The sequence below is a fragment of the Cinclus cinclus genome, chromosome 4 (genome assembly GCF_963662255.1).
Source record: "Cinclus cinclus chromosome 4, bCinCin1.1, whole genome shotgun sequence".
Classification (NCBI taxonomy): Eukaryota; Metazoa; Chordata; class Aves; order Passeriformes; family Cinclidae; genus Cinclus; species Cinclus cinclus.
In genome coordinates this window covers 26,859,693-26,873,443 of record NC_085049.1, presented here as the reverse complement: position 1 = coordinate 26,873,443, position 13,751 = coordinate 26,859,693, and the positions used below count along the sequence as shown (strand labels likewise).

Below are 13,751 nucleotides of genomic sequence, written 5' to 3'. Positions count from 1 at the left end.
GTGAGCCGGCGCGAAACCCGGAGTTTTAAGGTGAAAGCCTCCTGACTGCGATCGCAGAGTGAGAACGCGGAACCATTTAGGCTGCAGAAGGTCAGGTGTAAACCTCACATTGCCACGCCCACCACTGAACCCTGTCCCCAGGCGCCACATCCACGGGACGCTTAAATGCCACCAGGGCCGGTGACTCCACCGCTGCCCCGCAGCTTGTCTGAATGCTGCACGACCCGTTGGGAGAGGAATTTCTTCCCAAGCATCCCGCGCGGCCGTTCCCTCTCGTCCTGCCGCTTTTGGCGTGGGAGCATTGCCAGCTGCCCCGTACCATCAGGGAGCTGCAGGAAGCCATAAACCCTTCCCGGATCCTCCTTTCCTGCCGGGAGCCGCCTCCGGTGGCGTCAGAGCGGGACGCCGGGCGGGGGCATGACGTCACGGCGAGGCGCGCGGCGCCGCAGTGCGGGCAGTGGGAGGCGCGCTCACGTGCGCGCGCGTGTGGGCACACCTGCGCGCGTCTGCGTTCACCTGCGCCCCCCTGAGCTGCCCGGCGCCATGGTTCGGTTCGGGCTGACGGTCGTGCGGCAGTGAGTACCGCCCGAGCATCCCCGGCGGCGGCGGTGCCCCGGGGGCCGCGTCCCCTGCTGGGTCACGGGCAGCGGGAGGGGGAAGCTGAGCTAAAGCTCTCAGGCGGGGCAAGGGTGGGAATGGTGGTGTGAGCGTTTCTCCCGTGAAATGCTAAAGAATTGGACGTTGGTGACTCGGGTGGAATTCCTAAAGTGACTTTTTCTCCCACTCTGTTGAGAGAGGTTTGTAGCTGACTGAGCCAAGTAGCGCCAGCTTCCTGCAGCTGTCAGGAGAAAACGCTTTATTTTGTAGGAAAGCTGAGCTTTTTTCCTCCTTCACTATAAGCCCCAGGGCAGGGGAGATTCTGCCCCTCTGCCCCGCTCTGCTGAGACCCCCCTGCAGGGCTGCATCCAGCCCTGGGATCCCAGCACAGGAAGGACAGGGAGCTGCTGGAGCCAGCCCAGAGCAGGGACACCAAGGGATCAGAGGGATGGAGCAGCTCTGCTGGGAGGAAAGGCTGAGGGAATTGGGATTGTTCAGCCTGGAGAGCAGAAGGCTTTGGGGTGACTTCAAAGATGGAGGGAACTCTTTGCAAGGGTGTGGAGTGGCAGGACAAAGGGGAATGGCTTCACGCTGACAGAGTGGAGGTTTAGATTGGCTGTCATGTAAAAATTGTTCTCTGTGAGGGTTGGGAGGTCCTGGCACAGGTTTCCCAGAGAAGCTGTGGCTGCTGCATCCCTGGAAGTGTCCAAGGCTAGGGTGGATGGAGTTTTGAGCAATCTGGGATGGTGTAAGATGTCCTTGTCCATGGCAGGGTGTTGGTACTGGATGATCTTTAAGATCATTCCTTGATTCTATGATTTCTTCTGCTCTGACTTCCTAGGCTCTGTTTCTTCCAGATGTGCAATTCTGCTGCTACCCTTGATAATCTCTTCCAATCTCTGCAGATGGTTCCCTGTCAAGTTCAGAGAACCAACTGCTAGCATGTGCTTGTCAAAAGAGGGCTCCAAAGTCTTCCTGCAGCTTTTTCTCCTGCACAGAGGTGTAGTTGTTACAGATAAATTGTTCTGCACTTATGAGAACTTTACGAAATCACTTCTCTTACTTTCATTCTAGATGACTTTGTGTCATTAAAAACTGGCAGCATGATTGGAATTGATGTGAAAATGTTTTTTTCTTTTATTGTTATAAAATCTTTGCATGCATTGTTTTGAAAAGAGTTTGTGCTGCACTGTCTCTTTTTTTTCGTTTTACATTCAGGTGCTGCTGTCTCTTGTTGATGTTTAATAAAACAAAGTTTTTCAAAATCCCCTGAAATGACAAGTTATTTTTTGTTGTTGTTTACAATCTCTTTCAGTGGAGAAACAAGATACAACAAAGACAAGGTACTGCAAGGTGAGTAAGAGTTATTCTGTTGGCTGGCTAGAGATGGAAAATCATGGTGGAATCCTCTCACCAGCTACTCAGATGTTCTTAAGCAGTAACATTGTCAACCTTAGAGACTTTGTGTAAGTCAGGACATACAGGCTTTCATAATGTTACAGAAGATTTTAAGTCACCCTCCTCAGAATATCAACAGATGCTGATGCATTTTGTTTTTTAACAGAAGTATTAGAAGAGTTCCTTTTTCTACACAGGTTAAAAAAAAAAGTTGCATGTAATCAAATAAAATGGTAGCAGCACCTTTTACTAAGGACTCTATAGCACTGTGTTAAATCCCAGTAATATGAAGTCTGGGAAAAGGAGCTGCAGAAGGATGGATAAAGATCCTGATGTGAAGGACGCTGTTGCATTAAGAAGGGAATCTGTTACTTGCATTAAAAACCTGCAGTAGGGCAAGGGAGAATGAAAAGTAAAGTTTGTTTAAAAGCTTGAATTCCTCAATCCCAGCTTTCTAGGAAAGTCAGTCTTTTTTGGACATATTTGAAACTAAATCTTAGTGGCTGCTGGTTTGTACGCCCAGAACTGAACACACTGAGCTGCCTGGATGTCTGCTGTAGGAAAATCAAGGCTGGGGTTGTACTCTGAATAAATGAGCTTTCTACAGTACTTCATGTTGTGAATGAGTATTGTGCTTCCAGATTTTCCTCCCTTTGTGACATTGCCATTTACAGTTCTTGCAGCATGGATTTGTGCACATAATAAAATGTGTAAAGAATATTCCCCTGCTTTACTTGCTTAAAAATAGTGATGATGTCTTTTGAATTCCTAACTCCTTGGGTCAAATGATGTGTAGTGAGTTCCTCTTCAGTGTCGAGAGAACATAGCTTCTGTTTTAGGGGAAGCCTCTTGTTTTGAGATGTGTAAGGCCTTTACAAGCACACTGGGGTCAGACATCTCACATGTCTGAATTACAGATGAGGTGCCCAGAACTCGGGTTCTGGACTTCTGGTGTTCTGTCTTTTGCTGTTGGATTGTCCATTTTCTGAGTGAAAATTGTTTATTGTCCTTGTTCTGAATCTGATGTGGATGTATCAATCTGTTACGTGTTTGTCCCTCCACCACAGTTCTGGGCTCTCCTGCAGGCTCTGAGCTGTGGCAGGAGCACATCTGTTCAATTCAGGTTGGATTTCCAATGTGCTGCTTCTCTCAACACTGTCCTAGAGCTCTGTGACCAGTTACTCTCACAGACTTTCTGGCTGGAAACAATTTTTGGAAGGCTTGCTGCTTTCCAGCTGGGTTTGCTCCAGCTTGCATGAGCATTACTGTCAGTGTGTGAAGTGGAGAGGAAGAGACCACAACAGATTGTGTTTGCATCTCATTCTCTCAGCAGTATTGTCCTCTTTCTTATTTGCATTTAACAAATCTGTCTATGAAGTTCAGCTGTGAGATACCTCTTGCAGAAACCTGACCAGTGACCCTTCTAAAAATGGTCACATTTATTAAATGTAGGTCTCTGTTTTATATTTCAATTTGTCAAAGCTATAGAATGATGTAATTATCATAGATAATCATTTTGTCTTCCTAGACTTCACTCCTTTTTATCATTAAATTTACATGACTGAGTTTAGAGAAGACCAGAAGAGCAGTGACTTTTCTTAATTATTTGCTTTGCTAAAGGAGAAATATTTTCTTATGGCTGGGCAGCTTCTTTATTGCTGACAGGCCCAGTCAGCTCCTAAATGGTCAAAAATTTCCATGTCTTAATGTTGTGGGGTTTTTATTTTGTAGGTCAAGGAGTGGATGAACCACTCTCTGCAACTGGTTTCAGGCAAGCAGATGCTGCTGGTGTATTTCTCAGTAATGTGAAGTTTACCCATGTCTTTTCGAGTGACCTCCTTCGAGCAAAGCAGGTGAGTGATTCTTGAGGCAACAACTGGCTTCCAAATCTGGCATTTATTTGCTAGATTTTGTTGTGGTGATGCAAAAATTATGCAGTGACAGAGCCAAAAGCTGCCCTTGGATCCCTGAAAGTGTCCAAGGCCAAGTTGAATGGGGCTCTGAGCAGCCTGGGATAGTGGAAGTTGTTCCTGATCACAGCAGGAGGTTGGAAGAGGGTGATCTCTAAGGTCCCTTCAACCCAAACCAGTCCACGGTTCCATGATTTGCCATTATTTTATATGGGCATTGTTCTTGCTAAAGGAGTAATGGAGACTTGGAAGTATCACAGGCAGAAAGGAGTTTTTCTCTGAAGAAGCAAACCAGGTTAGCTGTTACATTGTTGTGCTGTCCCAGGCACTGTGGCTTCTTGCTGTGTTCTGAGAAATGGAGACCAATGCAGGCAGGGTCAAGTTTTTCTGTGAAATCAGTGCAAGGATCATTCAATGTGCAGAGATGTTGGGTTTTGTCAGGCATGTCACACCTCTTGCCTTGATGCAGTAAGTATACAGTACAGATTAAATAAAGAGGACAGATTACTATGTGGAATTACCCATGTGACCTTGTGTGCAGGATTATGAAATACTCAAAAGTTAGGGAATGAAAATTTTTAAAGTCAGATTAGCTGTTCTAGGAAGGTCATGTCTCCTATGGAGGCTCTGTCTTTAGTTCTTCTGTTACTGATTCTGTTTTCAAGAGGCATGTAGGGGGTTGAAGCTCCTAAGCCATTCTTGTTTGCTTGCTTTTTGCTGTGTTGTCCTGCTAAAAGTCTGTGAAGCTGTGTTGTAAACCAGATCAACCAAATGTAGTATAAATCTCCTTTTTTTTAGTTTGAAATATACACCGTCAACATTGCTCATCAGTTTTGCAGCACAATTCCAGAAACTGCTGTAGGAGCACAACTTAAGCAGAAAACAAAAGAGACAAGGAGGGAAGAGTGCAATAGTTGAATATTTTAAAAATCACAATAGCTGCCTGAATCACTTCCTTTACATGTATAAATGGCAGTGATTATATCTTAAAACATGAAGAGTGCTTTCTAACTTTCATAAAAGTGTCTGTGCATCTGCCTTATGGGAATTGGTTTGGGATTTTCTTTCTTATATTAGAAACAGCCCTTTCCTTGAGGAACACTTTCAGAATTGCACTCTCCTAATGTGAAAGAACTAGATTTTTCTTTTGCATATGGGAATTGTGTTTTGCCATTTGTTTGACAAGCTATCCAGATGTTGGGAAGGCTTTCTCAAAGATGTGTAAAGCTGAAGTTTCCATGTGTTCAGAGCTCCCTTTCTTGGCAGCTGCAGTTCTATGAAGGGCCTGTTACTACACTGTCACTTCACAGCTCGAATATGGGAGGGATGTACAAGTTCTGTTGCAAAAGAGGAAATTCCTGCATATAATCATACAAATAACTGTGCTGTGCATATACACAAGGAAGTGGGTTCAACCCTGTCTTCTTATTTTTGCATTATTCTTTGACAGAAGGTTTAAGTTCCAAGGCCAGATTTGTCGTAAGCAATATGTTTAATGTGCCAGTAGTACAGCAAGGCTGCTTATTTGTGTTAGAATCCAAGGATCATTTTCAAAATGAGTTCTTTAAATGTCTGATTGGGTGTATATATTTGCACAGCCAAAACTGTCTGTGAAGCCAGTGTAGCCTTCACAGTTAGGTGCATATGTGAGCCATGGACATACTTCTGTGTCACCTGCTCCAAGTGACTCTGCCTGGGCAAGGTGATCTCCAGAGGTACCTTCCAGTCCTAAGGATCGGCTGTGGCAGCCAGGCAGGTGTCGGATGTTTTTTCAGTTGGATTAACTGAGCACTTTCAGGGAACACAGCTGTGAGTCTGGCCCATGTACTACATGAAAAGACTGTGTGGGCATGACTGCTCTTTGTTCTAATCAAGGTGAGGGTCTTATCCCAGTAAACCCTGCTGCCCACCTCTCACAGGTGCTGTGTTTTTGGCTGTTCTGGACTTTGAATTGGGAAGGAACTGCCAGAAGATTGCAGCTTTTCTATTTTTATGTCCTGATCTGGGCCATCTGTCCATTTTTGCCAAACTGGTAGCTGAAAAACTTTACAGTTTTTTGGTTTGGGTTGTTGGGATGCTGCTGGTGGGATTCACCTTGGCTGTGGTGGTGTAAGGTGCTGTGTCTCTGTTGTGTCCAGTTGATGTGACTGTATATTCACTTTTTAGACTGCTGCTGCCATTCTAGGGAAAAACAGGTTTTGCAAAGACTTGGAAATCAAGTACGATGCAAGACTGCGAGAGAGAGTAAGTGCCAAAAGAATTTATCAAATATTGAACAACTTTAAAATGCAAATTCCTGCTCATGGGTATCTTGGCTTATTGAGTGGTAGACTTGGCAGTGGAGAGCACTGTTTAATGTGTTTTTTATCACTGGAAGCTGACCTATTCACATTAGGGACAATAAATTGTTTCCAGAATGGTGATGCAGAGCCAAAATTAAGTGATGAATGTTGTAACTAGGCTGTTTTAATGGTTTAAATAAGGTAAGATTTTGTGTTTAAAGAGCAGCACGTGATTGTAGCATTTCCTGTTTGAATCTTTTCACTCAGAAATTTCAGTTCTTCCCTTGAAATCATCAAGGCCCTATTATTTACTTTTAATTGTGTGGTTTTGTTTCCCTTTTTAAATGTCTTTTTCAAAAATTCTGAATTTAAGTCTGAAGACTTCATAGGTCTTTAGAGAAAATACTGGCTTCTTGTGAAAAATATTTCCCTGTAGCCTTTCTGCAGGCAGAGAGCAAATGGGGTTTATCCTCACGTGAAGGGCTATGTACAGAAGCACTTGCACTGTGACCTCAGTCACAAAGACACTTAACGTTGTATGCTGGGGATGAGTATCTGGAAGAAAAAAAATCTCCATGCAAAGACCAGACTGCAGGTCATGTTTAGAATGTCCGTGCTTTAGATGAGGTGCTGCTCTTAGTGTAGTTGTCTACTGAGCATATATATATATATATATATGTATATATATGTGTGTGTATATATATATATATATATATGTATGTATATATGTATCTGCTGTTTAAAAGGATATGTATATAAAGATATTTCCTTGCCCAAAACTGGGATAAAATGTAAAAGGTAGCTAAGTCTTGGGAATCCATGAAAACAAAGCTGTAAAGAGCTGTTTGCAGCCTCTGGAAGGGGCACAGGTGACCTGACACATCCTGCCAAACCCCCTGCTTCCCTTACAGAAATATGGTGTTGCAGAAGGAAGGCCTTTGGCTGACCTCAAGGCTATGGCAAAGGATGCTGGAGAGCAATGTCCTTCATTCACACCTTCTGGGGGAGAAACACTGGATGAAGTATGGTAATTATTTATTGATTGACTGACTTCTGACTGACTTCTGACTGACTTCTGACTGACTTCTGACTGACTTCTGACTGACTTCTGACTGACTTCTGACTGACTTCTGACTGACTTCTGACTGACTTCTGACTGACTTCTGACTGACTTCTGACTGACTTCTGACTGACTTCTGACTGACTTCTGACTGACTTCTGACTGACTTCTGACTGACTTCTGACTGACTTCTGAGATTTTTTTTATCAGTGTAATTGCAGGTATTGGGAGTTTCCTACTGGGAGCTCAGCCCAAACAGAGTTATTTGCCAAGTTGAAAAATGCTGCTTGGTCTGATAACAGTAGCTGCCAGGTGGGGCATCTCTTTTTAGCTAAAATACTGATTTTGAGACTGACCCCTCATGAAGCTCTGGCTCACAGGAGGATGATAGTAGTTGCTGTCTGGAGGGCAGAGGAGTTTGCATAGGAGTCGGTAACTGTGGTGGTTTGTATAGATTGGCGTACCAAAACTACTACATTAACTTACATTGTCTTCTGTGCTTTGTCTGTGAGAAGTCTTTGTCTTTTAACTGAAGTGTCAGATTTCTGAAAGGCCAAATCTGTGCTTGCTTCCCAATGATCTCTTTGTTCTTCACAATGTTCCCTTCTGGCCTTTTCCTGCAGGTGAGAGAGCGTGTGAGGGATTTTTTTGAATTCCTGTGCCAGCTGGCTGTTGAGTTGGAGCAGAAGGGGCACGGCAAGCCTGGTGTCCCATGCAGAAGTTCAGGAACATCTGGAGAACAATTTGTTTTCCCTTGGATGAACCACTGCAGTGAGGCAGAGCCAAGCTCTGAGGGAAGTGGATCTTCCACCGTATTAGATGCCAATATTTTGGTGGTGAGTCATGGAGCCTACATGAGGAACTGGATTGGCTATTTTGTGTCAGATCTCAACTGTACCTTACCACCAAATTTAAGCAAGTCCCAGCTGTCTTCTGTCAGTCCTAATACTGGAGTCAGTAATTTCATTATAGAACTTGAAAACAGGAGTTTGTTAAACCCCAAAATCATGTGTGTCTGTCTTAACCAAGACTCTCACTTAGTGGATGTGGGAGCTGAATGTGTAGCTTCAAAAGTGTTTTAAGAGTCTCTGTGGGGGTCAAGTGGGATTAGATCACAAGTTTGCTAAGCTTGGGAAAAGTATCTGTAGTAATTACTGGGACTGACTACAATTGCTGACACCCAGTTGAGAAAAGGGAGACATGCAACTGCTTGCCATCTTAAAAACCACAATTTGCATGGTCCTAGTGCCCTGTATAAGTTGGCAGTAGCGAAATAAAACAAATATTCTTGTTTCTCAGAAACATAATACTTGGTGTCACTTGCATATCTGCTTCTACAGCACTTATTTTAAATAACTCTTTTGCATTACTCCATAATTATTTTGGTTACCTCCAAGTGAAAGGTTTGGGAAGGGGAGAGGAGTGGTACCTCAAAGCTGAGCTATACTGTGTTCTTGTTTTATTACAAAATGCTATACTGTAATATGAAACATACTTGTTGTCTTAAAATAAATTATTGAATGCAATAGTAGAACCTAGGAAGGAGCATTGCCCAGTGGGAGAGGTTTGGTGCAGAGCCAGGGGATGTGACTCTGATGCTGAATACCTGTGAAACTCTGGGCAAGTCTCCTTTTCATTTGTAAAGCAGGAATGATGATAAACCTACCTCACCAGGAGTACTTCCTAAGAAATTGTTCAGGTTGTTGAGATCTCTGTTGAAGAGCACTGTATGCAAACACAGAGTATTTATTTTTAGCTGTGAGTAGGATAAGGAACCTCGTGTGCATGAAGTAATGGTTTCTTTTCTGGAAAAGGAACTTTCTCTCTGGGGCGAGTTGTACCTGACTGGAATCCTTCTGTCAGCTGTAGTCATGCACTTGATTCTATGAATATTTTTGCCTAGAACAAGGCAAATTTGATTGTTTGGTGATTGTTGGTATTAATACTGCATTTTTTTCTCCACTGGGGTGTTTGTGGTGTTACAGTGTGAGGTTATCTGGTTTGTTATTTATAAGATTCGCATATTTTTTCTTCATTTGCATATTTAAAACCTGTTTAAAAAAATAAAAAATTAAAGGCTCCTGAATAGAACTCCCCATTTCATCTGTATTTCTTTTGAGGTGAAAATCTTTCTTAATATTGCCCTGTGAAGCTTTGCTCAGATTACATAACTTCCTTTTTCTCCTTCCTGGCCTTTTACTGTGAAAAAGACTCTTAGGGCTGGTGTTGTTTTAAAGTACCCATAGCTCTTTTTCATTCATAAAATAATTCTTTCTCAATGTACTGAAGGAAATAAGCCTTCACAGGAAGCTAAAAGGGGATTATGACTTCTGCATGGACTCCTCAAGCTCTTTGTGAAATACATCTTCCTAGAAGACTTCTCAATACTAAATTGATGGTCACAGCCAATGAAGACAGAAAAGCTTTAATCATGACTTCTAACAGAGTTAATGGTAGGAGAATGGAGCAGGAGTTCATTCTGTATTTGCCTGTCTCTGGTAGTGCTAGTTTATTTCAGGCAGGCCACTGACATAGCAGGGAATTCTCCTTTAAACCGGTGAAACTCACCTGGAACTGCCGCATTCTGAATTTTGCCAGTCATTCCATCAATTATTCTTGGAGCCAGACTAATGGAGTTGAAAATGTGAGAGGGTGAGTGGAGACATGACATGTTTTTCTCCCTAAGTCTGTCATTTCATCAAATATTTCCAAACACACTAGTGATTGGGGTGCTTCTCACTTAAAAAGATTTCTTTTTCTTTCTTGCCTGCTCTCAGACAGGTAATTTATGTTTTGTTCTTGTTGATGATGCCATAAGTTACGAGAACATCTACTTCTTTGCTGAATGCTTTGTTACTGCTTGGGTCACACTATTCCCAGAGAGATTTTTGACTCTTCCTCTAGAATATGCTTTACCTTTTTTTATATTTATAGGTCTTTAAAATTTAGAATATGCTTTACCTTTTTTTTTATATTTATAGGTCTTTAAAATTTAGACCCAGTTTAAGAAACCTTTCCTTCCTCTAAAGCAAGGATATTTTCTCTGTTTCCACAGTTCTCTGTTAAAGACTGTTGTCCAGACATAGCCCTGCCTTTGCAAAAGGAGGAGGTTTTTCCCTTTTTTTTAAATTTAGAACAGAATTTAAATCAGATGCATTTTCTAGCCAAGCTTTTGGCTGCCTCAGATCCACAGCCCGTATGCCTGGACTTAAAATATGTCAGATTTCCCCCAGATGTGTCCTGCTTTTGAGGGCTTTGGCCATGAGCCTGAGGGTTTTGTATCTTTGTAATCCCAGGCAAATGGCAGCTACATGGGCACAAATGAACTGCATAGTGGTTTGTGAGCTGCTTCTCTGGTATCTTATGGATATGGCAGAGCCACTGTGGGGGATCTATGTGTGGTGGCTCCAGTGCCATTCAGGAGTGTCCCTTGTGTTACGGACAGCTCTGGGGTTCCTGGGGTGCCGGGACCCCATGTGGCAGTGGATTACTTGCCTGAGTGCCAGAGGGGTGGCAGCATGGATCCTGAGGGCACAGAGGATACTGGGTAAGGCACAGGAGGATACTGGGATAAAACTCGGGAATCTTGAGCAGGCTGTTAGTGGTTACCAAAGGAATGCACCTGAGGTCCAGGAAGAACTTGAGTGTAATATTCTTTCCTTCTGATTCCCAGTTGGGTCATCTAGCCATAACTGAATGGGAGCAGGGTGGTGCACCAGACTTGACTGGAGTAAGTCCTGAATGTATTTTGAAAGAGTTGGCCATTGAAAAGTGTATTTACTGAATTTAAAAGCTGAGGTGGAAAAAGGAGATTTGATTTCAGAAGGGCAGGAATCACAAAATTACTTTCAGAATTGTGGAATATACTGAGTTGGAAGGGACCCACAAGAATAATTGAGTCCAGTTCCTGGCCCTGCATGGGACAGTCCCAAGAATCACACAACTTCTGCTTCTCCAAAGAAATTTAAATAATGGTTAATGCAACAAATTCTGAAGGAGAAAGTAATTACAGACAAGAATGGTAAATGAAACCTGGAATCTAATTAAATGAGTTTTTCCACAAGTAGTTCACACTAGACTGAATGGGTAGTAATGTATAGGCACAGGAAAAGTGAAGTATGATCTAGGTGAATTTTAATTGAATGCTTACTTCCACAATGGAAACAATCAGCTCATCTGGAAAAGATAAATGTTGCTTAGGAGAAAGGACACGGGTGCAGAAAGTATGCAGGGAATTAGTGAGCATAGAAGTAGTCATGTCCAAGGTCAAGCACTGATCTGGAGTAAAGCTGCTATTTAAGTCCCTTGGGGGTGCATTTTTTTTTTTTTTTTTTTTTGGTAATGACTTGAATAAAAATACAGGAATGTGGAAATATTAGTGAGAAGGCATCATCTATAACTACGTGGGGCAGAATAGTGTGCAGAGGAGGGAATGATGAACTTTCAATCTTATAACTGCTTGAGTCTTCACAGAATGGATCAGGCTGGACCCTGACAGTGGCTCATGTGGTGCCATCTCCCTGCTCCAGCAGGGCCATCCCAGAGCACAGGACACAGGATTGTGTCCAGATGGTTCTGCAATATCCCCAGTGAGGAGACTCCACAGCCTCTCTGGACAATCTGTTCAATGCTCAGTCACTGCACAGGACACAAGTTGTGTCTCATGTCAGGTGGAACTTCCTGGGATCAGTCCCTGCCTCTTCCTCTGGTGCCATTGCTAGGACTCCTGAAGCAGAGCTTGGGCCTTGTTTGGAGCCCTCCCTGCAGAGGCTTTTAATTTACTGGGTGTCTTTTATCCTGAGATCTTTGAGCCAGGATCATAAATAATTCCCAGCAGGACTAAACTGACAGACCTGTGGTTTCCCGTTGCCTGTAAAAGACACTTCCCAGTAGAGGTTAAAATCCCTTCATGGTCAGTCTAGACCTACTGCAATGCTGTTTTTCTCATTATCACAGAACTTCTATATTTGGGATGGATGAAACCTGTGAGGCTGGAAGGCACAGGGGACAGCAGCAGACAAATATTCTCAGACAGTGCTGCTACCATTTATTTGTTCAGTCAAGTACTTGTTCAAGAGATTGAACAGACAATGCAGAATCCACCATTTGGAGAGAATGGAGAAATTTATTGGTACTTTTATAAAAGGAAATAGTCTCTATAATACATTATTATAAATACTTATAAATATTCTGTGGGCTTTAAGACCCACTCAAATAAATAAATAAATACTGTGACATAAATAAGAAATACTTTCTTACTAGCTGGTGCTTGCTAGCATCTCAATTGAAGAATAAATTGTTTAAAGTGTTGATACCGTTGCCTATAGTTAACAATTCTGCTTTTTGATGAAAAATCCACTGGGTATTTAGTCTTAGCTTACTTATCCCCTGGCTACTGATGAAGGGAGCAACCCTTCTTATTCTGTTCTAGTGTAGAAATATAGAGATGGTCTACAGCTTTAACCCCACCAATATTTCCCATCAAAATTGAGTGGGGACAGAGCTTTTACTGGTTCCACTTATTGTGGGGCAGTTGCCTCAGAGTCCTAGAGAGGAACTCTGTGAAGCGTCTGACAACGCAAAATGTAAACTTTGCTGGTGTACTTGAAGTCCAGAGCTCTCAAGGAGCAAAAGCCAAGGACAGTGGTATAGGAATTAAGTAAAGATACCAAACTAGAACATAAATGAAATCACACCTCTCCACTGTAGAGCCAGCAAGTTAAAAAGTCTTGCTGTATTTTGAGTAAGCAAGAAAAGCACAACTGTCTGCCTGCCTGCAATTCCTTTAGTTCCTTAGGATCATTCTTTTCCTTCACAAATTATGAAAAAAACACACCAACTTCAGAAAAACAAATTCCGAGAGATGGACCTCTTGAACTAATCCTGGTAATTTGGCTTGTCCTGTGCTCCTAAGTATTTATACTAATTAGGAATCTCTCTATCTAGGAAAAGTATTCTAAGACCAGAATCAGGACCTTTGATATTTCCAACATAATGGGTTGGATGTGGTAGATAGAGATTTTGTGTATATACAAATATGGGGGGGGAAAGATTATTTTAAAAACTATCAGCAGTGCTGCTGCTGTGCTAAATCCAGAAAAAAGTGAAATGGATGCAAGAAGTACAGGGGCTTCTTATTTTAATTTTTTTTGCACTGATGTAGCTCCAGTGGCTTTAGTGAAGTACTTCATGAGAAAGAAAAAAACAGCATCCAACCTAATGTTTTTTGTATGTTGCTATGAGACACTACAGAGCAGTGTACCACTTCAAGTTGTTGTCAGGCTGATAAATACTCTAAATAAACAGAAGAACAGAGCATCTGTTTTGACATGCAAAAAACCCCCCCCCCCACATAATAAAAACCTCAAATCTTTGCCATGCTGGATTTTGTGCTTTGCATCAGTGCCTTGCACCTGATTTCTGCAGAGTTCATCAAGAATAGCTTTTTCAAAGTGAACTTACCCAAAGCATAAATCAATCAAGGGTAAAGGTTTTGTCACCATT

At 42.5% G+C, this 13,751-nt stretch overlaps 1 protein-coding gene across 1 annotated transcript; it reads left to right on the top strand.

The window, feature by feature from the left end:
* The first annotated feature begins 543 nt into the window (after positions 1-543).
* Positions 544-8,329, top strand: TIGAR (TP53 induced glycolysis regulatory phosphatase). Its single transcript, XM_062490964.1, has 6 exons — positions 544-575; positions 1,913-1,950; positions 3,727-3,848; positions 6,072-6,149; positions 7,099-7,209; positions 7,871-8,329. Exons 1-6 carry the CDS (start codon positions 544-546, stop codon positions 8,327-8,329), a joined length of 840 nt encoding a protein of 279 aa, XP_062346948.1.
* The last annotated feature ends 5,422 nt before the right edge of the window (positions 8,330-13,751 follow it).